General features: G+C 38.2%; 1 protein-coding gene across 1 annotated transcript in view; it reads left to right on the forward strand.

Moving 5' to 3' along the window:
* The window catches only part of LOC311294922 (uncharacterized protein), a 35,514-nt gene extending 12,013 nt beyond the window's left edge, over positions 1-23,501 (forward strand). Inside the window, exon 4 of the mRNA XM_084416016.1 lies at positions 23,379-23,501. Coding sequence (XP_084272142.1) covers positions 23,379-23,497 — 119 coding nt within the window. The 3' untranslated portion in view covers positions 23,498-23,501. The remainder of the gene's footprint in view (positions 1-23,378) is intronic.
* The last annotated feature ends 2,546 nt before the right edge of the window (positions 23,502-26,047 follow it).

A 26,047-nucleotide genomic window follows, 5' to 3' on the forward strand; every position in this document is an offset into this window, starting at 1 on the left:
AGTATAACATCAACTTCTTCAAAGTTAACAGGAATCACAGCTTTTCTAATAACTGAGTTCTCTCCAAAATACTCGGGTCTCACCGATATCCGTTTCCTCCAACAGGGAACGATAAAGTCTTTAAATCTCTAGTGTGATTTGTCTCTGTGGTCTCGTCTGAGGAGCAACACCTCCATCTAGTGGCTCACCCTGAACTCACATGTTATCAGGAGTTATTTACTCAGTCTCTGTAATGAGATCCAGTGATTGTGTCTGTTACTCAAGAAAGCCACTAGATGGCGCTGTGAACAGTCCACATCACCCCTGGGGGGCGCCAGTGCTGATTATACAGGAGCTGGATGAGGATTTTGCCTGTCAGTCAGGAAGCTGGTGATCCACTGACAGATGGAGGCGGGCACAGGGAGCTGGGTTCATTTGGACAGGAGGATGTTTGGTATGATGGTGTTGAAGGCCGAGCTGAAGTCCACATACAGGATCCTCACATAAGTCCCTGGTTTGTCCAGATGTTGTAGGATATAATGCAGTCCCAAGTTGACTGCATCATCCACAGACCTGTTTGCTCGATAAGCAAACTGTCCAGCAAGGGTCCAGTGAGGTCCTCCAGGTGGGCCAGCACCAGTCTTTCAAATGACTTCATGACCACAGATGTTAAGGCAACAGGTCAGTAGTCATTCAGTCCAGTGATTTTGGGTTTCTTTGGGACGGGATGATGGTGGAGCGTTTGAAGCAGGAAGAAACTTCATACAGCTCTAGTGATCTGTTGAAGATCTGTGTGAAGATGGGGGCGAGCTGGTAGCGTTTGCGTACGAAGGTAAGTCTCAAAACTGATTTCAGACACTCTTCTGAGGCAGCGTAACAGTTGAATGATCTACAACAGAATAGAGCGAGCTTTACTGAAAACTAAAAAAATATTTAATGACTACAACAGTAATTTCTCGCAAGAAATGAAATCATAAGAGGAAATCGTTGATCAAAGATGTACATTTACACACAACCACCAGCCGCAACTTTCAGACGCCATCTTTATTTTTCTAGCTCAACTGTCACAGAATGGAAAGCACAGGATTGTGGGATATTAAAGGCAGTGATGGGAATAACGGCGTTATAAATAACGCCGTTACTAACGGCATTACTTTTTCCAGTAACGAGTAATCTAATTGATTACTCTTCTCATCTTAATAACGCTGTTACCGTTACTGGCAAAAAATGCGGCGCGTTACTATAACTGATGAAGCCGTTTTTTTTTTTTTCATCAGACCAACTATAGATCTCTGAGCGAGAGGCAAATACTTTTTTTTACTGCTCTTCCTTGGTTAGTGGGCAGAGCACGAGACAAGCGCATAAATGCTGACGATTGGCTGAGGTAGAGTAAAATTTCATTGTAAGCTAATCAGAGGTAGAGTTGGGCGGGTGTTCGAAAGCACGCATAGAAGTGATGGGCATTCGGCTCTTTTGACTCAGCTCACTGAAAAGAGCCGGCTCTTTTGGCTCACAAACGGCTCTTTAAATGACGTTGACTATAATATTTAAATTTTTATTACATAATTATTTAATTCCTATAAAAGTCGATCCATCATCACTAACGCTCATTCGCGAACGACCCATCATCACTAACGCTCATGAATTGCGAACGACCCATCATAACGCATAGTCGGACAGGACAGGACACACAAGGAACAACACAAGCCAGTCAGTCAACGAGAGACAGGTATGGCGACGAGCCCAAATAATCCAAAAGTAGCCTTCTCTAAATGGAAGTATAGACTTTTTTGTTTGTTTTATTTGCACTACAAAGAGTGTATATATTTGTTATTTCTTTTTGGTATATTGCTTAACAAGCTTAATTTAATTTTGCCCTGTTGTGGCCTGTTGAGGGGCAATAAATAGCCTACCAAAAGTTCCAAAACATCTATTGTGTTATTTGCATTGATCCACTATATAAACATAATATCTACATAGGCCTACATGACATTTGATTGGAGGCTAGTCTCACTTTGTCCCGCAGCAACATTTTTTTTTTTGATGTGTGTACAATGTTTCATGTTTCTGTTAATAATGTATTGTATTAAGTGTCTATTTCATTATAATATTCAGATTTATCATAAATAATTGAACATGTATTTTAAGTTCCGTTAAAGAGGGGTAGAGGTGGGGTCACATTTGAGCATTTAAAATTTAATTTTACTTGAAAGTAACGCAATAGTTACTTTCTTAAGTAACTAGTTACTTTTAAAATTTGTAACTGAGTAACTAATTTAGTTACTTTTTGGAAGAAGTAACTAGTAACTGTAACTAATTACTTTTTAAAAGTAACTTGCCCAACACTGATTAAAGGCAGAGAAGGATACATCTATGCTGCCTTCAAAAATCATTCAGATGGAGACAAATGAAAGTGATTTCACCAAGTACCACATGATCCTGGAACAACTTTCTAATCAACCAATCAGATTTGAGGAACAAGTTTACAGTTTATGTCAAGTTTAGGCTTAGACCCAGTGCTTCAACATCAGTGTTATTCACCTGCCATTTCCCTCTGATTTTAGGGAAAGTTATGGGTAGGGATAGGGATAGGGCAGGGGTGGATCTAGAAAAAAAATCACGGGGTGGCAAGCAGGGTCAGGGATAATTTCTGGGGTGGCGAATGTTTATAGCGGGGGTACGCAAGTTTTGCTTGATCGCAAGGCAATTTCTCCGTTTAGATGCAGGCTGAGCCTCCCAAAATTAGATAGAAATAGTAACATTGTCCATATTATAAGTAGGGGGTTTTCTAACTCAGATAAAATTTTAACTTTTGTAAAAAAATAAATAATGATAATAATTAAAAAAAACATCATCTTGGGAGCCACAGGAGTTGGCACCTGGCTTCTTATTTAGCTATAAAGTTATTATAATTCTTTGTCCTGTAAAAAAGTACTAACTGAGAGTGAGCCTCTGTAAGCACCCAAGTAGCTTCTAGAGCAGATGTGAGACGTCACATTTGTTATACAGACCAAAAAAAAAAACGATTAAATGAATCAGGCTTTGAAGATCTGGATTGCAACTAGTCCTTGAAACAATGCATCTATAAAGTGCCAGGTTGATGACTACACTAGAATTTAGACAGTTCCAGACAAGGACAAAACCTGGAAGACTTTTCCAAACCAGGACTAAACATGGAATGCACCACTAGGTCTAATCTGGGACTAAATAATCAAACAGGACTAGTGCAAGGGAACAGCAATGTCAGTAATTCACTAATTTGGATAGATAATGACACTGAATGATGACAAGCCTTTTATTCCTTCGTGATGCGAGCGCTAACTCTCAGGTTTATGTGTGAAAAGTTATGTTTCATATCGCACGCTACGACGAACGACATCAGCGTCAGGTCTGTGGGATTTTGCTGTAATCATAAAACAACACTTTCCTTTCTCCTACAACGATACAATCCGGTGTGGTGAATAATCCGGTCACTTTGGTGTGATGAGTCTGGGCTTAGGACCCAAGCAATCCAATTGGTTCAAAGCACGTTTTAGCCTATGGGTAATCACTTTAGTGCCTGGTTAAAAATCATACAAAATCATTTTATTATAGAAGACGTTTGTACTACGTTATAACGAGTCATTAATGTATTTAATGTATTTTAAATTATACGTTTCATATACTAGTATTTAACCGAAGCTATAGATTGTGAAATTAAACATTTGTGTTTTTGAGTTAGCTTAGATAATAGCATAGCATACAGCTAACGTTATCCGATGATCTAAGCTAACTAAAAAACACACTAACAACGAGAAATGTTTAATTTCACAATCTATAGCTTCGGTTAAATACTAGTATATGAAACGTATAATTTAAAATACATTAATGACTCGTTATAACGTAGTACAAACGTCTTCTATAATAAAATGATTTTGTATGATGTGTAATCAGGCACTAAAGCAATTACCTATAAAACGTGCTTTGAACCAATCGGATTGTTTGGGTCCTAAACCCGGACTCATCACACCAAAGTGACCGGATTATTCACCACACCGGTTCATGTCTGTAACGCTGTAATTTTCTCTTTTATACTTTTTAAATGGATAAAAAAACACAATTTTGGTCGGAGTAATGCTTTGATAGCATGATATTTAGCTTAATTGCGGACATAAATATACTGGTAAAAATACATTTCATTACGCTGTTTAAACACTTTCTAAACTCCGACATGTAGATTCACACAGGACTAGAAGGTCAGACCGCAGACATAGGAAGACAAGGCATCATGCCTCAGACTAAAAGGCTTCAGTCATCGGACAAAACGGCATCGCGCCTCAGACTGAAAAGCTTCAGGTCTCAGGAAAAACAATGTCAGGTGTCAGGTCTCGTACAATTTGCATCAGACAAAACAGCCTCAGACAAAACGGACTCAGACTAAAAGGCATCGGACAAAACAGTTTCAGACTAAAAGGCATCGGACGAAACGGCATCAGTCATAAAGGCATCGGGGGCGAAACAGCCTCGGAGCCTGCAGCTACAGTCCCGCACCCAGAGTCCCGCATTCTCAGACCCCTCGTTTTTCAAAACAGCGCCTCCTATTAAATTGGATCGGATAAACATGTGAATAACTTAAGCCGAAACGTGAGTAGGCTATCGTCAATTTTATTTAGCGAATCATCATTCGATTTCTTTTTTAATCAAACTACTTTATAGCTCATCGATACACCAACATATGAATAGTCCATTTAATATTTGTAAAGATAGTTTGTAACAAAATTTGAGCCGTTAATGTGTGTTTTTTCGCCTTTTTTCCCCGAAAATATTTTGATAGCTAACGTTAGCCTTTAACCTTGGACTTTTTGTAGACAAGCCATTGTAAAAATCTGATTAAAATTAGTTGACATTAAAGTAGACCAATTAAATACATTAAGTGTGTTAATATCAAAGAATGTCATCATTAATTATTTAATCAGATTTACCGTTTGACCTTTTTTTAATTACCGGACCTTTTTTCCTAAAACTATAAATTGAATTAATTAATGCCGGAGTAATTATTTTACTTTATATAATTTATGTAAGGCAAGGCTGGAAGGCAAGGTGCTTGCCTGTAGAGGTAGGGTGCAGAGGCTTTGCTGGACAGTCCCTCTGCAGGGCATATACTGCACTCGGCATCACAGGCGAAAGGAGGAGAAGAGCCATCTGTAACAGCACAGAGGCAGCGGAGAAAGCCTCTAGGTGGCTCTGGATTAAGAGAGCGGAACCGTGGTTGAGCTGCCAGGGCACAAGCTGAGGCTTGATCAACCTCAGCTGGGTCGCCTGAGTGAGGGTGTCTGATGTTTGAGAGACCCGAAACACCCGATGACCTCAGGATACATCACTGATGATGTGCCCTGGTGCATCAGAAGATGTATCAGTACAAAAAAAAAGTAGGCTACTTAAATTAGTTCTTATAAAACGTAAGTATTAAAATAAATCAATATTAATTTAACTGATATGAAGTTGTTGCCAGCCATTTCCTCCGTGGCCCTACTTATCACCCTATGCTTGTAATTTGCATTTGCAAAAAAAAATATTATTTATTATTACATAATATTTTTGACAATGGCATTTATCTTTTATTTTAGTGAAGTCGAGGAATTTGACAGAGCGATTGCAAAAAGAATGAAAAAAGAAGGAACATTCGCCTACCAGAAATTATTTTACCTTATGCACTTACATTACATTTTACATTTATTCATTTAGCAGACGCTTTTATTCAAAGCGACTTATAAATGAAGAGTTTTTTTAATGCAATTGAAGACGAAAAGTAAAGTCACTAACACAATTCTTTCCTTTTTTCTTTGCTTTGTCTTGTTTACAGCAAGATGATGTTTAGGTGATCGTTAAATAAAGTACAGAATTGTTTATTATTGGTGTTTTGTCTATTCTTATTTGAGTTTTGCTTCACATTCAAAATATCAAAAAACAGGTTTTGTAATGTTAGCATGGTATAGGTTGAACTGAAAGAAAAATTGGAATTTGAATTAAAAAAAAACATTGTAGCAATATAATATCACATAATATTTTTCAGAAGATAGTTCAATCTGCAATTGCGACTTTATTTTTCAGAATTGCGATATTATTGTTATTTATTATTCAGTGGCGGAAACAAGCTTCCATAGTAACTGTATCCCTTCCATCAGTAATATTCTTTCAATTACACCCTCAAAAATAGGCTACTACTGGGTAATTTGTTAGTCAGAGAACACAATGAGTTTTTTTGGCACATGCATTAAGCAGGGAACGCCAATATTTATTTGGATAACTTTAAATAAAACGAGACCGTAATATTGCATCCTATTGTTTTCAATGGCATTTGGATAAGGGTGTTATACGATATTCTGAACAGCAGGAGGCGCTGTCTCGAAAAACGAGGGGTCTGAGAATGCGGGACACTGGGTGCGGGACTGCATAGATATCATATAAAGGCTAGATGTCTTAAGGCGGAGTCACTTCCGGCATTACCGGCGGCCATCTTACCACAGGGCTCTGTGAATTAAGGTGAGTGATCAGCACGCACATAAATCCTCTTATCTCGCTGAAATCTTGACGGATTTACAAACGGTTTGGTTTCTTACAAACGTCATTAACGTGGCTATAATTCTTTCATATGGAAGTCCATTGTTATAATTATTCATATGTGTGCAGTGTCATAGCTACATCTCTGACGTTTATAACAAACCAAACCGTTTGAAAATCGGTAGAAAATTGAGCAAGTTATGGTTATTTAAAAGTACATGCACCATGTTACGAGTGAGCGAGCACCCTGTGGTAAGATGGCCGCCGTGTGCGGACGCCGACCTCCATTGGCCAGCAGCGCGGACGAGACATCTAGCCTTTATATGATATCTATGCGGGACTGTAGCTGCAGGCTCCGGGATTTTTTTTGTGAAAAATAAACTATTAAATGGCATTTTCTGGAGAGTTTTGTGCAAAGAAATGGAGAAATTGAGTCTTACATGATATGTGAAAAACTGCAAGGTTAAGAGCATATTTGCATTGTTGTAGTATCAACAGGTATTAGGACATTTAGCATTTACATTACTGTTAATCAGCAGTGGTGGAATGTAACGAAGTACAAATACTTAGTTTCTGTAGGCTTTACTTAAGTAGAATCAATAGTGCATACTTTTGACTTTTACTTCGTTACATTTTGCAGCAATTATTATACTTTCTACTCCACTACATTTCTACAATGTTTCGTTACATTTTCTGATCAGTTTTCCCCCTGCCAAAACAGGGATTGAAAAAAATTTCCTGTTTTCGGTGCTGATGCGGTGGTGACGCATTCATGTAAGGGTGGCGCTGCCAATAAAGCACCTAAAAGCTGTCACAAAGAACCATCAAAAGTAATGATTATGAATATGTAAAATATAGCAAGGAGACATTTTAATTGTTTATTAATAAACAAGTGTTTTCTGTGTCAGTGCCCTGCATAGATGAAGTTGACGATGCTATCCTCGCAATCTTCGCAGTAGTGAACTCGCCAGAGAGAAATGCACATTTCATACGGATTAGGCTACACAAGCAGCGGTCTGTTTTCTTTCGTTTTGAATTGTTCTGTTTAAAAGAAGACCTTCCAAGCTTTCTATAGATATATTTATCAGGTCTGTCAGGCAAGTAGGCTCCCTTATACGCTGAGTTTCGGTTCATTTATGAGACGAGAGTCCAGTTCACTCGCCGGCGCGTCCGTGTCGTGATTATCTATTGTCTATATACTATATTTACGTCTTATTTATTAAATCCAGGCAATTGGTTGATGAAACATTGATTAAAATTAAGATACAATTAATACAAAACGAAATTAATTTTAAAGAAAGGCTTTGTGCTTTCTGTTTGAGGTCTCAGTGAAAGTTTTAAACAGTCTTTAGTGCCACTTTCAGAGCGGTCCAATCCGTAACATTGTTTTTTCCTCATAAATGCGAACATGAAAAATTAAATAAAATGAATAGCCTATGTTATGTTCTGTGGAGAGCCAACCCTTCTTCATCCGGTGGGTAGTAGTATTACTTTGGTTTGCAGTGTAATTCACAGAATTACAAAAAAATATTTTGCCACCTAAAAGTTAAAGATTTTTTGTGTCAGGTCCCCGGCATGTGTAGCCTATTTCCCTCATTTAAAATATAAAATGCTTGATTACACATTGTATTACCTTGTTATGATATAGTGACCCATACAATGTGCCAAACATTTTTTCCTTACCTTGTCATTCAAGGCCAGGGCACTTTTTGTACAACCAACGTTGTGCTGAACTTGACAAAACTGATCTGTTGCTGCAGCGGCGGCCAGCAGCTCGTTTATTATTTTTTTTAAGGCAGTAGAAGGTTCTGGAACTTTTGCGCGCTTCCACATCCCGCGCAACTACGGATCTCCCAGGAACATTCATTATTGCTGCGTACATTTATCCATGTCGGAGTTCTGAGTAGTAGCCTACCTAGATGCGCATGGCATGCGCAAGCGGTGCGCGATCATGGTCGACTGACAAAGAGATTAAGCAGCTGAACAAGAGTACGGCCGTGTTCCGGTTGTTCTCATCTCAGCTCCGCCGAGTACTCGGTTGACCAATTCTGAAAAGGGCTTCAGTTAAGACCAGGGTGGGAATTATGTAATTTTAGGGGCAAGGCCATTTGGCCTCCACCTTTTCTTTTTTTTTAGGGGCACCAAGGCCATATGACAGGGCACAAAGGCCATCGTACAATTCGATGGTTTTCCCATTCAGATTGATACCATAACATCCTAATTTGGAATAAGACATGGATTATGACTTTTTTAATAAAAAAACAAACGTTTTTTTAATGAGAGAGAGAGCACCATTACATCCAGAAGGTATGCACCCTCACACAACAATAGAAACAACACAAATGCCAATAAAAGCATTCAGAAACAACACAAATGCCAATAAAAGCATTCAGAAACAACACAAATGCCAATAAATTAATAATTTCCTGCATTGTCGAACGCTCTTCTTCATGTGTTTCAAATATGGACTATAATGTTCAGTAGAGCGCCCTCAGGCTGCTGGTATGAATTGAAAACACAGCACATCAGTATACAGCGCTCATAATGATTACATCGACGCATTTGGCTATAAATTCAATAAAATATTATTCCTGTCAATAGAAATCTGATGTAAACTGAGAATATATCAATATTTCTCCAAATCTGCACACTTTTGAGCTAAAAGCCGTGAGGGACGTTGTTTTGTGAATCGCTTTCATGACGACTGCACAGGAGTTTTTTATGAATGGGAGCGTCTGACGCTCATAATTCATATTAAAGGTATCGACTCATTTTTGCATTTCATAACTCCTGACACAAATTAAGACATAACTGTCAATATAAATTTCTCAGAATACAATAGTGGTCAAATACTGAAACGTGAGTCTTATATCTTTTTAATGATGTAAGTTATAGTTTGTCAAGGTAATAACATTAAATCTTATAGTAACTGAACTATTAAAAAAAAAAAAAAAACGCTTCAGTGCGCCGACGCCGTTACCGTTACCTCTGGAACCTTGCATAGGGCCCTTTTCTGAAAAGGGCACTTATCTACTAGCAAATAGAATTTGATATTTTTAGGTCAAACCGTTCTTGTCTGTCAATCATATAATGCAGGTGTATGGTCACGGTCTCAAAGAGCAGCCATCCACAGAGTCCAAATTAAAACAATTCCCCATCGTCCAAATTAAACAATTCCCCATCGTAAGTACACATCGATGGCCTAAGACACGAAACGAGCGGTTTGTGTGAGAAAACGAACAGTATTTATATCGTTTTTACCTCTTGTAACACAGCGACGTCCAAGTGATCTGAGGGCGCCCGCGCTTCCTGCTGTGTGACGTGTGCGCAGACTGGTGCATAGATAGACATATAGATTTCGCCTTGGCTACGGCAGTTCATGAACGAATGCCGTAGCCAAGGCGAAATCTAGTGTATACATCTATGCCCCAGTTTCGACAACAGAGTGTCGTTCACCTGTTGGTGCTGACATCACATGCTTCTTGCATTGCTGTTTTGATGCGTGAGATCATCGATGTGATTATGACACTGCACCTGCGCGAATCCACAAACTAATTGAAGTTCAGAGACTACTTGGGTGGAACTTGGACAGGGCCAGGGCACACAGGCCACTGTGGCCGTATGATGATTTTTTTTTCACGGGGCATGAAGGCCAAAGTGTAGGGCAACGGCGGCCATGGCCGCGTGGCCGCGGTATAATTCCCACCCTGGTTAAGACTTTTGCAGACATGTTTTAGTACAAGCTGTCACCCTATTTTTTTAGTTAGAAGACACCCATAGGTAAGATATTAGGGTGGTTGTCAAGCTGAATTTTTTTTTTTTTTGTGACTTGTACAAGCAATTTCAGGCCAATTTTTTGGTTTCCTGCTCAACACGACATGCCAACAGTAAATGTTGAATATCTCCACAACCACAAGGACCATTTTCATAAAAAATGGTATCAAATGAAAGCCAACACTCATGGGATGTCTGCTGAAGTGTCAAAATGAACATTTATTGTACAGTGTAAGAGACAACAGAACTAGAACATGAAAAAAACAATCTCCGCCTAAAGAGAACCAGTTTTCAAAGTGAATATCAGCTTGGAAACATAACCTAGTATCCCAAAACCTCTATCAATCAGTACCCATATCTATGGGAATGAGTCAAGCCAAGTTTAAAGCTTGTAGGGAGAGACAGTGCAATGCTGCACAAGTTATAATACTTTAATGTCAAGGCGGAAATTTAGAACTGTAGATGATGGTCTATGGTGCTATTTGACTTAATTAGTGTACCAGGTTGTAACACAAATTATATTTAATTCACATATCACTATAGTTATTAATTCCATCCAAACAAAACTGCTCTTTTACTTCTTTAGGGTTAGGGGTTAGTAACTAGTTAGTAGTAATAACTATGTAATGGTCGTATGGCAAATGTATGTTTTTCCCCATCAAAGCAGTGGCTCTCAGGTTGGCAGAGGTTGGCTCTCAGGTTGTCAGTCTCATCCCTTTGAGACTGAATGGATTGAATAAGCAAGGTCAAGCTAAGCGCAATGCAAATAATGGTGTGTGCCTATTATATTGCAAACATATTGCACAATATTATACTACAATAATCTCCAGAAAGAGCACAAAGACACCATTTCCTGAAAAATCACTTCAATCAAAGCGCTTTATCTTGGCTGTATTTTCCATATTTGTCTTGACAAATGAAACATTTTCCCCAATCAACATCTCTTCCTATTTGTTTTTCTTTGGACGCTAGGCTTACAGCTCCCTCTGGATCCATGTTATCTCATCTGAAGGAAAATAAATTTTTCACTGCACTAGTCTGATTGGTTTCTGAGTGGATCACTACAATGTCCTCTGACATAAGCTGAGGGCTTTGCTATTTAACAAACTTAGTAACACTTTTAGCTATAGCAGACTGTAAAAAAGGCTGCTGTGCAGCAAATCAATTAAAACCATAATATTTCCATTACACATCTGCACAAAACTTAATTTACCTATTAGTAAGTAAGCTAGTAATTATGAAAGTAAATTAGCCTAGCTATACATTCACCTAAAGGATTATTAGGAACACCTGTTCAATTTCTCATTAATGCAATTATCTAATCAACCAATCACATGGCAGTTGCTTCAATGCATTTAGGGGTGTGGTCCTGGTCAAGACAATCTCCTGAACTCCAAACTGAATGTCAGAATGGGAAAGAAAGGTGATTTAAAGCAATTTTGAGTGTGGTATGGTTGTTGGTGCCAGACGGGCCGGTCTGAGTATTTCACAATCTGCTCAGTTACTGGGATTTTCACGCACAACCATTTCTAGGGTTTAAAAAGAATGGTGTGAAAAGGGAAAAACATCCAGTATGCGGCAGTCCTGTGGGCGAAAATGCCTTGTTGATGCTAGAGGTCAGAGGAGAATGGGCCGACTGATTCAAGCTGATAGAAGAGCAACTTTGACTGAAATAACAACTCGTTACAACCGAGGTATGCAGCAAAGCATTTTTGAAGCCACAACACACACAACCTTGAGGCGGATGGGCTACAACAGCAGAAGTCCCCACCGGGTACCACTCATCTCCAATACAAATAGGAAATAGAGGCTACAATTTGCACAAGCTCACCAAAATTGGACAGTTGAAGACTGGAAAAATGTTGCCTGGTCTGATGAGTCTCGATTTCTGTTGAGACATTCAGATGGTAGAGTCAGAATTTGGCGTAAACAGAATGAGAACATGGATCCATCATGCCTTGTTACCACTGTGCAGCCTGCAGCCTGGTAGTGGTGTAATGGTGTGGGGGATGTTTTTCTTGGCACACTTTAGGCCCCTTAGTGCCAATTGGGCATTGTTTAAATGCCATGGCCTACCTGAGCATTGTTTCTGACCATGTCCATCCCTTTATGACCACCATGTACCCATCCTCTGATGGCTACTTCCAGCAGGATAATGCACCATGTCACAAAGCTCGAATCATTTCAAATTGGTTTCTTGAACATGACAATGAGTTCACTGTACTAAAATGGCCCCCACAGTCACCAGATCTCAACCCAATAGAGCATATTTGGGATGTGGTGGAATGGGAGCTTCGTGCCCTGGATGTGCATCCCACAAATCTCCATCAACTGCAAGATGCTATCCTATCAATATGGGCCAACATTTCTAAAGAATGCTTTCAGCACCTTGTTGAATCAATGCCACGTAGAATTAAGGCAGTTCTGAAGGCGAAAGGGGGTCAAACACAGTATTAGTATGGTGTTTCTAATAATCCTTTAGGTGAGTGTATGTCTGGTAAGTATATAGCTAGTTGGAAAACAGTTTAGCTTACCTGTTTCTGGCAACATTTGATGGTAGAATGGTAGAATCTTGAGGTAAATGTTTGTGTAGACAAATAGATCAAGTTAATCTGTTGTGTGATTGTGTGATTGTGTGATTCACTCCTTTATAAAGTTTTGTTCAGACTGTACTGTTGACGCCTGCTGTGATCATCTTCTCTGGATCTGCTGCCTCAATCTGCTGCCAAATCACAGCTGTGCTGACACAACAGTGCCCCTTGTGGTGTGATACTCTTGTGGTATTTATTGATTATTATTTTTTAATGATCATGCTTGCACATAAGTTGGATTATATTGCACATTTGCCCAAAATTACAATAGGTAACATGGAAGAAAATGGAAGCACTTTGGGGAAAAAATCCGCTTTTACCACTTTTAAGAATATAGTGTTAAAATGGACAAAAAAACATTTTCTAAGCTGACAACCTGGCTAGAACACATGTTGAGGGGTTAAATATTAATACTGGATAGGTTGTATACTTGTACCAAAAAGTGTCCAACAAAGTTTAATATCAGTTTTGGCCCCCTGACTAGAGACAAAATAGACATGCCATTTCAAAATCTTTCATTTATAATCAGAAATATGTTTTCAAAAGCATCACTTTCATCACATTTTATGTGACATAATTTCCTATAGGCAACTGACTGCAAACGAGCAGGCTTATGTGCCGGGGCTGAGCCCCGGAGAGCCCCGGCCCAATTTAACCACTGTATATATATATATATATATATATGCTTTAATTACATGTTAAAACATGCACTCGCGAAATGCATGTTCCCTATGTATACAACGCAATTAGTGTAATATTTAAATATATATATATATATATATATATGTATACACACACTCGCGAAATGCATGTTCTCTTCTGTATACAACATAATTAGTGTAACATTTAATTAAAGTATATATATATATATATATATATATACTGTACATATACATATACATATACATACACACTACCGTTCAAAAGTTTGGGGTCAGTAAGATTTTTTAATGTTTTTAAAAGAAGTATCTTCTGCTCACCAAGGCTGCATTTATTTGATAAAAAAAAACAATAATAAAAAAACAGTAATATTGTGTAATATTATGACAATTTATGACTGTTTTCTATTTTAATATATTTTAAACTGTAATGTATTCCTGTGATCAAAGCTGATTGTTCAGCATCATTACTCCAGTCTTCAGTGTCACATGATCCTTCAGAAATCACTCTAATATGATGATTTGATGCTCAAGAAACATTTATTATTATTATCAATGTTGAAAACAGTTGTGTACAATTTTTTTTTCAAAATTCTTTGATGAATAGAAAGTTCAAAAGAACAGCATTTATTTAAAATAGAATATTTTCTAACATTATAAATGTCTTTACTGTCACTTTTGATCAGTTTAACTCATCCTTGATGAATAAAAGTATTAATTTATTTTATTTCTTTCCCCCAAAAATAAAATTAAAATTCTTCCTGACCCCAAACTTTTGAACGGTAGTGTTTAATGTTACAAAAGCTTTAGATTTCAGATAAATGCTGTTCTTTCGAACTTTCAATTCATCATTGCATCATTAAAAATAAAAATGTAAATAGCTATTTTCAACACTGATAATAATCATAAATGTTTCTTGAGCATCAAATAATCATATCAGAGTGATTTCTGAAGGATCATGTGAAGACTGGAGTAATAATGCTGAAAATTCAGCTTTGATCACAGGAATAAATGACAGTTTACTGTATATTCACATAGAAAACAGATGATTTACATTGGAATAATATTTCACAATATGACTGTTTTTTTGTTTGTATTTTTAATCAAATAAATGCAGCCTTGGTGAGCAGAAGATACTTCTTTTAAAAACATTAAAAATCTTACTAACCCCAAACTTTTGAACGGTAGTGTATATATATATATATATATATATATATATATATATATGCTTTAATTAAATGTTAAAACATGCACTCGCGAAATGCATGTTCTCTTCTGTATAGGCTTCAGTGAAACATTTCATTAAAGCATATGCTTTAATGAAATGTTACACAAATTACGTTGTTTACAGAAGAGAACATGCATTTCGTAAGTTTTATTTGTACATTTAAAAACTTAGATGCCATATTTAAACTAGCTAGCTTGTATGTTGGCAAACTCGTGGAGTTAAAGCGTTCTTTCGAGCTATGAGCCGCGTACATGTGACGTAACATGGGGTGGGGCAATGCGAACCTCCAAACTCCATCTGAGTCCGTTTCGCCCGATGCCTTTATGGCTGATGCCTTTTAGTCTGAGGCTGTTTTGTCTTATGCCTAATTGTACAAGACCTGACACCTGACATTGTTTTTCCTGAGACCTGAAGCTTTTCAGTCTGAGGCGCGATGCCGTTTTGTCCGATGACTGAAGCCTTTTAGTGTGAGGCATGATACCTTGTCTTCCTATGTCTGAGGTCTGAGGATGTCCTAAAATGTACACCGTACAAGTACGCAAACTTCGGACTTGAGTCCTTGGTAGTTCGGACTTGACAAGTTCGACTCAGGAGAACGAACTCCCGAGGACGGGAGGACGTAAGTCCGATAATTCTGCAAATTGAACAGCGGCGTACTTGATAGCGTCACTCAGCTCGCTCTGGCGACTCCGGTTCTCTTTATGTATAGTATATCTAGGCTACAAATAAAACAAAATATGTTTTAAACCACCACTCTGCCTTTTAAAAAAAAATCCTAAACATAATGGCCACACAAATGTGGCAACGCAATTGATTATCTTCAATGCATATATTTATAACAACACGAAATATAAAACACAACCCTGACTCTTTTTGTTTTCATTTAAAAAAAAATATGATATATAAAAAACATTATAATATTGATCATTAAAACTAATATTTAGCAAAAAGAGACAGGGTTGTGTCATTTTATTTTCTTATATATTTACATACAGTGAAGAGAATGTAGGCAACATGTAGGCTATAATAAAATATTTTATATGACTAAATAAAGCTATGAAACTTAATTTTGCCCTCAGCTAAAACGTTTTGCCAGGGAACAAATTATAGATTAATGAGACAAATAAAATAAATAAATAAATAAATCGCCCATTAGATATACACAAGACGATTTATATCTCATGTTAAACCACTAGACTAGAGACATCCGAGCCAGCGGCAAACGTCAGCAGCACTAGCCGAGGAAAGGCTGTTCTCGGCGGGGTATAGTACATGAGCACCGAGCGTCCGATTGCCTGGTTCTCACAACTCCGAAAACGTCAGATCAAATTTTCATATAGGCGCTATCTTTATAAATAAACCAAAGATTTGAGCTTTAAACAACTACATTCTCGCCTGAAATACTCTTAAAACTACATTTCGTGACACAATTACAGCAATATTTTTAAATTATAATAGCGCTTTTCCACTGCATGGTACGGCTCGGTTCGGCTCGGTACGGTTCGACTCGGCACGGAACGGTTTGGCTCGCTTCGCTTTTCCACTGCGTGGTACGACTCGACTCGGTACGGCACGGCACGGTTCGCTTTAGCTCGTTTGCTTTTCCACTGCAGTTAGTACCGCTTCAAAGTGGGTGGGAATGATCGTTATAGTTGCCGTCTCTACTACCATGACATCATCATATTAAATGCAAATTTTTTATTCCGTGTTTCCCCATCCACTCCTCGGCAACCAACGAGAGGAACGTCTGCACCTCGTCCACTGACCGCACGATTCAGCCATTTCTTTTTATGAAATTTATACTCTATTTTTGAAGCAAATACTTTTAAAACAGGTGCTACAGCGTTGGCCGTTGTCTACTGGCTATTTAAATCTAGCGGGTTTAGTGTCTCGTGTTGTAAATACAATGACGCTGTTAGAGATGATTCTGTCTGACCAATCAGTGATCTTCAGTGTTTTCACGTCACATTTTAGTATCGGTACGGTACGCTTGGAACCTCAACAGAGGTGGTACCATTTAAAGCAAGCCGAAGCGAGCCGTACCGTACCGTACCATGCAGTGGAAATGCGCCATAAGTGAGCCGTACCGAACCGAGCCGTACCGTACCATGCAATGGAAAAGCGCCAAAGCGTGCCGTACCGAACCGAGCTGTACCGTACCATGCAGTGGAAAAGCGCCATTTGAATTGGAACAGTACTTGGGCAGCGACTGATGACGTTTCACAAGTCCACAAGAACACAAGTACAGACAAGAACGCATATTGAGAAACGGCCAGTATCTTCTGTCACTGTCTCGACTACGTCTGTCTGATTGGTTTTGCTCTTTTGCTTTCTCACTAAAGAATTTCTACACAAACCTGGTATTTTCTCCGCTAGACTGCATGTAGTCTCTGATCAAGTGTGTCTTGGTTTGGAGCAAGTATAATAATATCATCAGAGATATTCTCCACTCCTTCGATACCTGCGAGTGCTGATGTGACTTCATTTTGATTTTGATCGCTGGCCGACGACACACTCTCTTGGATTTGGGCACTGGCCCAAACTTTATTTGCCCGTCTCATATCCAAACATTTGCTCAAAAAAGCATCTCGTAACTGATTATCTTTGTCAGCTCTGACGTCACAGTCTTTAGCAGCTTGTCTGAGCCGTGTGAGAAATTGTTGAAGAGTTTCAGTGTTTTTGTGTGAGCGTCTCACTAATGCGTGTTCACTCTGAACAAAGTGAGCATTTAGAGCATCACATCAGGGTCATTATCCATAGCTGTTGAATATTAATCATATGAAGATATCAGAAGACACTTTCATACACACAGTTATAGCAGGCGATCTGTTCCTGCTCCATAAAACCATTAGAGAAACTCTGAAATCAGTCTGAGAGGAGAAACAATCGAGACATTTGATCAGAAATGAACAACAAACGTCCTGAAGAGAGTTACAGGAGAGAGCAGAGCCAAACACTCACAGGATCTCATGACAAGATCAAACTGTTGCTTTAAGATGTTTGACGTTATGTGTCCGTTTATTTCAGTTGAAAATGATGTCATTGACATGAAGTTGAGGCCTTCTGGAGCTCAAAGTGTGAATGATCAAAGTGTGAATTAATTAGCATAAATAGTTAGATGGTCACATGCATTAACACTGAATAAATAGGCAGTTATTTTAAGTGATTGTAGAGTTTCACTTCACTTTACTACAGAGCAGCTTCACATCAGTGCATCTGTCATTTTATCACTGAACCAGTTTTGAAGAGTTTGTCTTTTCATATTTGTGGACTGAAACCGATGAAGATGTTTCTCCCTGTTTTGCTCTGCTTGTGTTTCTGGCGTCTGGATGGTGAGTTTAAATGTGTTTTTATGACTTCAGTTGTTTCTGTTCTGGTACCATGTAATAAATGACTGGTTAATTTAATCAGAGAGGATCAACATTCGCTGTTACAGGCCAGTACTGATAGAGGAGGAATTCAAATTATAAGAGTGAGCAAACGCAAACCGACAGAAAAATCCAGACTCTGCAGGTGACAAAGTTATTTATATACGCTGTTTATTCGAGAAAATCCTCCAACATGTAATCCTGGAAACAATTGCTGTACAGAGCACAACAACATTTAAGAAATCCACTACAGACACAGAAAAGAACCACAGCGGTGCATACAGATATATCCATATTTAATGAAGAATAGTAAAACTTACAGTCAGTAGAGCTGGAGGCGTCTGCATTTCACTGAATTGAACCTCAGCAGTACATTTACTTTCCGCTCATTTGTGCATTCCTTTCTCAAGTCTTTCTCAAAAGCGAGTTTTATCAAGTGGTATTAAAGGCACACTATGTAATATTTTTTGTTTTTTTGTTTAAATCTCATTTCTTGATTTACCGCGAGTACCATTTTTACCATACCTAATATCGATCTGGCTCACTGCATTGTGTAACAAGCGGCTCATATAAGGTAGCCGCTGAGCGAACGCACAGAGTAGCATTATAACAACTTTCATCACACTCAGATGTATCTAATATAATAAAACAGCGCTGCGTTTCCCCACACACACATGACCAGAAGAAGCAGAAGTGTCTGCGGGATAATAAAAGCTCCACTGCTCTCAAAGTGTGTGTCACGCTCATCTCTCATTAGCAATCGCTCCAGCGGCTCGTTACGCTCCAACGGCTTTCGTAACGTTAATAAATCTTCAATATATTACTGGTCATCCATGAATATGATTTCTGCCCGAGTCCTGTTGTATTCTCCACCGGCTGGAGAGATGAAGACAACAACTCCCACGATTCCACGAAATCAAGGCGTCATCAAGCTACAACTTTGTTTTGAATAAACGGCTTCTAGTGGTGAAAAATTACATAGTGTGGCTTTAACCCCTTACCTGTCAGGGATCACTGGTGATCCCAGATTATTTTAGTTCAAAATATGTTTGAGCTTATATATCTCAATATTAATAATAGTCTGGTTAATTTGAGTCTTGAACTATAAACTCTCAAGTGGTGGCTTTCTAAATGTATGTGTGTTATGTTTCTATTCAGAATTACTTATGAGCAGTAACCTTTTTATTTTGGGCATTTCATGTATGCAGCACTTGCCAAAATTGGGGGTGATGGGTAAGGCAGTGTATTCGCTATCAGAGCTCTGTACTTGTCAGGTCTAACAGTGTTTTTAGTTCAGTTTTGTCCAGAAAACACTCATCAGTCCAGGGCTGCGAGAGCTAGCATGAGTTTGCTGTTACAGTCTCTAAAGCGTGCAGCCGTTTCTCCGCTCACAGCATTGAAGTTCAGTCTCGTCACTGTGTTCATGTTGTCCTACGGTTTCCTCAACAGAGTAATGCTTCAAGTTCTCACTCATCATTCATTGTCTTTTGTTTGGTCTGGTTTCGGGTTGGGAAAAGATTGTATAGCTAATTCTCAAAAGTTCATTGAACTTCACTGAACTTGAATGCAATCATATGCGCAATATACAAACTTAATGGCTGCGAGTAAATCAGTGTTTTCTGCTTGATGTATTTTGTTTGCCGGCTCAAGAAGTTTTATTAGACTACATTTCTAATCAAGCATACATTCATGACTGTAAAATAAAGAATTATTCAGGGATTGACATTAAGGTTTTCAGCTTATATTGACTTCACTTAATTAATTCTCTAATGTTATAAGTTAAAGGTAAGTATGACAAGGAGGCAGTTTAACAGAGACTTAACTTTAGTTGTTGTGTGTTAATGTCAAGCCCGGGTGCCGTCTGACAAAACACACCTATTAAGTTTCATCGCTCTAGATTGTCTGTAATGTAACTGTCATCAAAATTTGTGTATTTATGACAAAATAATTCATTCAATATTTTACTTTGACAGCATTACAAATAAATAAAATGTAGTAGTTACTCTCTAACTAGCGTTAACGAAAGCTGAATGTGTCATCTACATGCACTGACTCGATCACTAAACTGAACAACCAATCAGACCGTTTTCCTTTCTCAATTCAACATGTTCAATCGGCCACAAAAAACCCCAATGAGGCAGTGTTGCAGTTTAGTGATTTTGTTGCTTGATTTAGTGACTTTCTCACCCATTTAGCGACTTTTTTCAAAAAAAATCACCAACCGGCTTGGTGTGTCCCGGGTCTTTAAGCATTAGAAACTGTTTACCCTGTTATATCCACCATAATGGTGGATGTTTTAAGCTAATATAGCCCATTACTAGCTAGGAAAGAACAACATGCTGGCAGAAGATTAACATTTAGGAAGAATATTAATAAATAAATTCTGAAATCCTGCATAAACCTGCATGGCACTCGTGGACAAACCCACTTACAGCCCATATTTCAGCCCATGTAGTAACCTTGTAGAACCACATAAAACCTAAAGCTGGACCGAGATGGGTCTTGCACATGTGGCTCTGTTGGTAAAAACCTTACACCGTCACAGCCCTATCTGTAAGTCATGAGTTCGGAAGGTTGGTCGGGACCACTCTTAGCTTTACCTTATCACTGTTAACAGATGGCCACCACCACCACTGCAAAAAAAAAAAAAAAAAAAAAAAAAAATCATCTTTACAACATTAGACGAATATAATTCTGAAGTTAATGCACCCAGTGTTCATTTAGGGTAATTCAAGTGTTTTCATGCACAGAATAAAATTGTAATTACACTGATTGTTGTTAGCTTTTTAATTAGCCTATATTAACTAAAGGTGCATTAGCTGGCAAACCATACGGCAGAAAACGCTTAGGAGTCTATTTAAAATGAATGATTGTGAATGATTGCTCAAACTATGGCAGCGATACAGCGAATAGTTGTGCTAACTGAAAGATGGCTGAACCCTTTCAAAGGCCAGTAAAAGCATAGGCCTACTGTCAGTTAAGCCCTATTTGGACGCTAATTCTTTCTCATGGGGTCGTATGTTTTTTTCAACATTTACAGGGGTTAGTCAGTGATTTTATTGCCGTCCAAATCCTGAAAAATGTATCAGGGTCGAGGCCTATTATCTTGTATTTTTTACAAGACAGATTTCCGATTTTACGAGACACACTCTTCTAAACCCAAGGAAATGGAGGCCACAGTAAGCGGCCAACAACATTCAACCTTAAGACTTGAATTATTTTATTCAAGGGGCTCAGTGGAAAAAAATCCTTTTCCAGTTTTAAGGCCTTGCTGGATAAGCTAGCTACAATACTTATCTCTAAATGGCGGCGGCCTGAGCATACTGCTTCTTACTTTCTAGAAAGAAAAGGCCTAACAGCACCCATGAGAAATCTGCATGGGAGGCTTTTTGAAGATAGCCTGCTACCTATGCTGCTATCTACTCTGTAACACCACTAGCATTCTTACACCTAGTGCAAAGGGCGGGCCTTGGCTAGACGACTCTTGTAGTAAGAGGAGGCCACTACTAGGAACAACTAGATTTACAGGAAAAAATATCCTGGTTATTAAGCCTAAGTCAGAAACGACTATAAATCTATTTCTTTTTCATTCATAATCATTTGTCTTTGTGCTGCTGTAGAATATTATTAATTTCACATTTAAATGAATAAAAGTATTTTAGTGAAGCTTCATCAAACCAACATCAAGTGATTTGAAAAACTCTGTTTTCAGGAGTGTTTGGAGTTACAGTTCAAATATCAGTGATGGAGGGAGATTCAGTCTCTCTAAACTCTGGTCTTACTGAAATGGATGATGATGTGATTCAGTGGAGGTTTGGAAAAAAAAACACTTCAATAGCTGAAATCAATAAACAGGCTGACAGAATCACTGTATATGATGATGTTCTTGATGGGAGATTCAGAGACAGACTGAAGCTGGACAATCAAACTGGATCTCTGACCATCACAAACACCAGAGCTGAACATGAAGGACGTTATAAACTACAGATCAACAGTGTGAGAAAGAGTTTCAGTCTCACTGTCAATGGTGAGTTTAAAAACGGTTACTCCTGTTTTATAATGACAACATTTAAATGAATTCATACTGTACACCATTTTTTGTGTTGTTTTAAGGTATTGTTTATTTCAATTTTAAATTTAAATATTTATTTTAATAAACAATTATAATCTGTTTATCTGTGACAAACCCTGTTTCTTTTTGTTCTGTGTGTGTTTGATTATTCAGTTGAAATATCAGTGATTGAGGGAGATTCAGTCACTCTAAAAGCCCGTCTTACTGAAATGAAGGATGATGATGTGATCCAGTGGAGGTTTGGAGATGAAAACACTTTAATAGCTGAAATCAATGTAACGGCCAACAGAATCACTGTATATGATGATGTTCTTGATGGGAGATTCAGAGACAGACTGAAGCTGGACAATCAAACTGGATCTCTGACCATCACAAACACCAGAACTGAACAAGCTGGAGTTTATTGGAGTTCACTGAAGAACGGTGTAAGAAGAAAAAGCTTCAGTCTCATTGTCTATAGTGAGTTTATTATTGGTTCCCTTTGTTTGTTCATCACTTTGAAGTATACATATCCTAAATGTAAAAAAGAGTTTTTCAATTTTAAAATAGTTAAATCTAAGACACATCATGATTTTTGACGTTCGCTTTTCAACCTTCTGAACGCTTTTCTTTGGATTAATTATTCTGATACTGGTATCTCTGTGTAATTTTTTTTATAAATCTGAAAATCACAAACACTCCCTCAGCAGAGATTATGATTTACTCTTATATTTCTAATCTTTCTCAGCTCGTCTGCCTGTTCCTGTCATCAGCAGTAACTCTTCAAACTGTTCTTCATCATCATCATCATCATGTTCATTGGTGTGTTCATCAGTGGTGAATGTGAGTCATGTGACTCTCTCCTGGTACAAAGGAATCAGTGTATTGTCCAGCATCAGTGCGTCTGATCTCAGCATCAGTCTCTCTCTACCTCTGGAGGTGGAATATCAGGATAAAAACACCTACAGCTGTGTGCTGAACAATCCCATCAGCAACCAGACCACACATCTGGACATCAACACACTCTGTCACACATGTGCAGGTACCACAGTGCTGATATTAGTGTTAAGTTATTGAGTTGATTATAAAGACTTTCAGGGGGTTCAATTGGCCAGCAGCCATACCAACAGCGCTGATATTAGTGTTTATTGACTGATCTGATCTCAGTTTGATGTGTTTATTCCTCAGACTCTGTCCACTGTTGTGGTCCTACTGAAGCTGTGATCCGATTGGTCGTCTCTGCTCTGGTGGGCGTGGCTACTGTCATCATTGTGGTTTATGAGATCAGATCCAGAAGAGCTGAATGAGATCAAGCACATATTCACACATCAGGTACATGATTGATGATGTCATTTCTCAAAAACTGATACTGCATGCATATTTGTGAGAATTATTAATTTATGGCTCTATATGTTTATCTTTTTCAGGAAGTATTGAAGTCTAAAGCAAAACGCTGAACTTTAAAGGTTCTTCAAGTGTGTTTTTGTTCTTCTATTGTTATTGCCATGATAAATACTGATGATTATTTGTGCTTGTGCTCTCTTTCAGTGTCAGATTTTTTAAAATCCTATTTGAGCGGCTTTGTATATATTTCAAATAAATACAAAAAAGTGAATGGAGACTGATCTCATTTTACTACTACTGTATATTTTCTGTATGTATTTGCTTGCCTTTATCAATAAAGTTTCTCACTCTGAGGTTCAAGAGTCTCTCCATGTTTTATTACATTTATTATGTTGAGCGCCTCCTGGAGGAATACTAACTTTGTTTACATTTTAAAGAGTTCTGGGGCCCGTTCTTCGTACGTCGCTAACTCAGTTAGCTGGATTTGATTGTTTACGATTTGGCATGATCTTGGATTGTTTGGTTCTTCAACGCTCATCCGAGACTTGCTGTCATAGCAACAGGTGCGCAAGCTTAAACCTGCTCGGGAGCAGGCTTATTTCATGTTAACAGGATTAGATTGCGGCTTCATAAGCGGAGCTGATACGGGAAGTCCAGCGCAGCGCGATAGTGCACTTTCTGAGATATATATTTTTTCTCGTGACTCGTGAGATTGTCGTTTACATTATTAATTTGTTGGAAACGCACATTTATTTTCGACTTGTCGGAGTCGGGCTTTAACTACAGCACAAACAGTTTTTTTAAAGCAGTTTTTTTTTTTTTTTGGCTATCATAATTTTTTATGAGGATCATGCAATCATGACCATGCCGATTACAGTAGCCTATGTCACTCAGGCTTAAAGGGATACTCCACTTTAAAATGAAAATTCTGTCATCATATACTCACCCTCATGTTGTTTCAATCCTTTATGAATTTCTTTCTTCTGCTGAACAGAAAGGAAGATATTAAGAAGAATATCAGTAACCAGACAGTTTCTGGTCTCATTGATTTCCATAGTAGGAAAACTATATACTATGGAAGTCAATGAGACCAGAAACTGTCTGGTTACTGATATTCTTCTTAATATCTTCCTTTCTGTTCAGCAGAAGAAAGAAATTCATAAAGGATTGAAACAACATGAGGGTGAGTATATGATGACAGAATTTTCATTTTAAAGTGGAGTATCCCTTTAACGTGATTGGTACCTTAGACTATAGGCTGCCATCAAGGCCTCAATGAAGGGGATTATGTGAACAGAAAGGGGGTTCACAATGTAAATGTGCAGCCCAGTTACTATTGTGATTCTTAATATTCCAGATTATATCAAATAAAAAAAGGCAGTTGACTAAAATCTTCCATATCACAAATGTGAAAGCAAAATGGCCAGGATCTGTGCATGACTTAAGCATTTTCAGAGATTCACATTTATGCACATTATTGAAATTGGTAAGGAAATTTCCACAATTAAATATCAAGCTCACTGTATTACACACACTAGCTGATCCTCACAGAACTGCATTTTTTCATAGGTGATTATGACATGTTCCTGCCTGCAGACAGGTGTTTTATGACCCCATTCCCTGACCCAAACCAGTTACAGTGCAGCTCTAGCCAGGACAAGGGCACACAATGAAATGAACTTTGGCTAACTAAAGGGAAGATTTCAGTGTCTGAAAAGTCTGAGGGTTGCACACCTGACAGGGCCTGTGACATTGTTGCATGTGCCATATTACACAACATTGCCAAAAAAACAAAAACAAGTAATAAAAACTCGGTGAGTGTTTTAGCGCAATTTTCTCACCTCATGGGATCACAACACTAAGAGATAGTAAATCTTTTCCTGGATTTTTTTTTGTGCTTTCCCGAGACTAGACCTTCCTTAACATAATGCCGAAAACCCGAAGTCTCTAGGTGGTCTGGTTGAGGAGTAGATAGAAGTGCAAGATTGAACAGAACAGAAATCATGAGTTAACAAGCACAATTTTGTCCGGTGGAAAATTGCGCTAAAAAAAAAACTTTTCATTAAATGTTTAATAAAAGACAAATATGCTTAGTTCTTTGAGTTTTATTTCAATTGTTCTTTGTAAAGAAAAGCCAGTGGTCAAGTGCCTGCAACAAGTGATATTAGACACATGCCTCATGCAACAAATAAAAAGGAAAAGTTGGCTATACACTGCCCACCTGTAGGCCTATGTCTCCTCTGTCTGTGCAGACTCTTCTGTAGGCCTTTCTGTAGATGTGGAATCTTGCAACTTATATTGCAGCCATAAAGCATACAAGTATAAATGAAGTAAAGTTATTTATGCACTTGCAGGTAGGCTAGTTCCTCCATATGACAGTTATCTGAGAGGGTTTATTCACTGTCCAGTGCAATGGAAACAAATGGACATTACAAAGTCTTATACTTTCTTTCCTTTGGAAAGTTAGAAAATGTCCACTTACTACACAGATTTCAGTCACCACTTTCTTGGGA

This window comes from Rutilus rutilus, assembly GCF_951802725.1.
Source record: "Rutilus rutilus genome assembly, chromosome: 8".
Lineage (NCBI taxonomy): Eukaryota > Metazoa > Chordata > Actinopteri > Cypriniformes > Leuciscidae > Rutilus > Rutilus rutilus.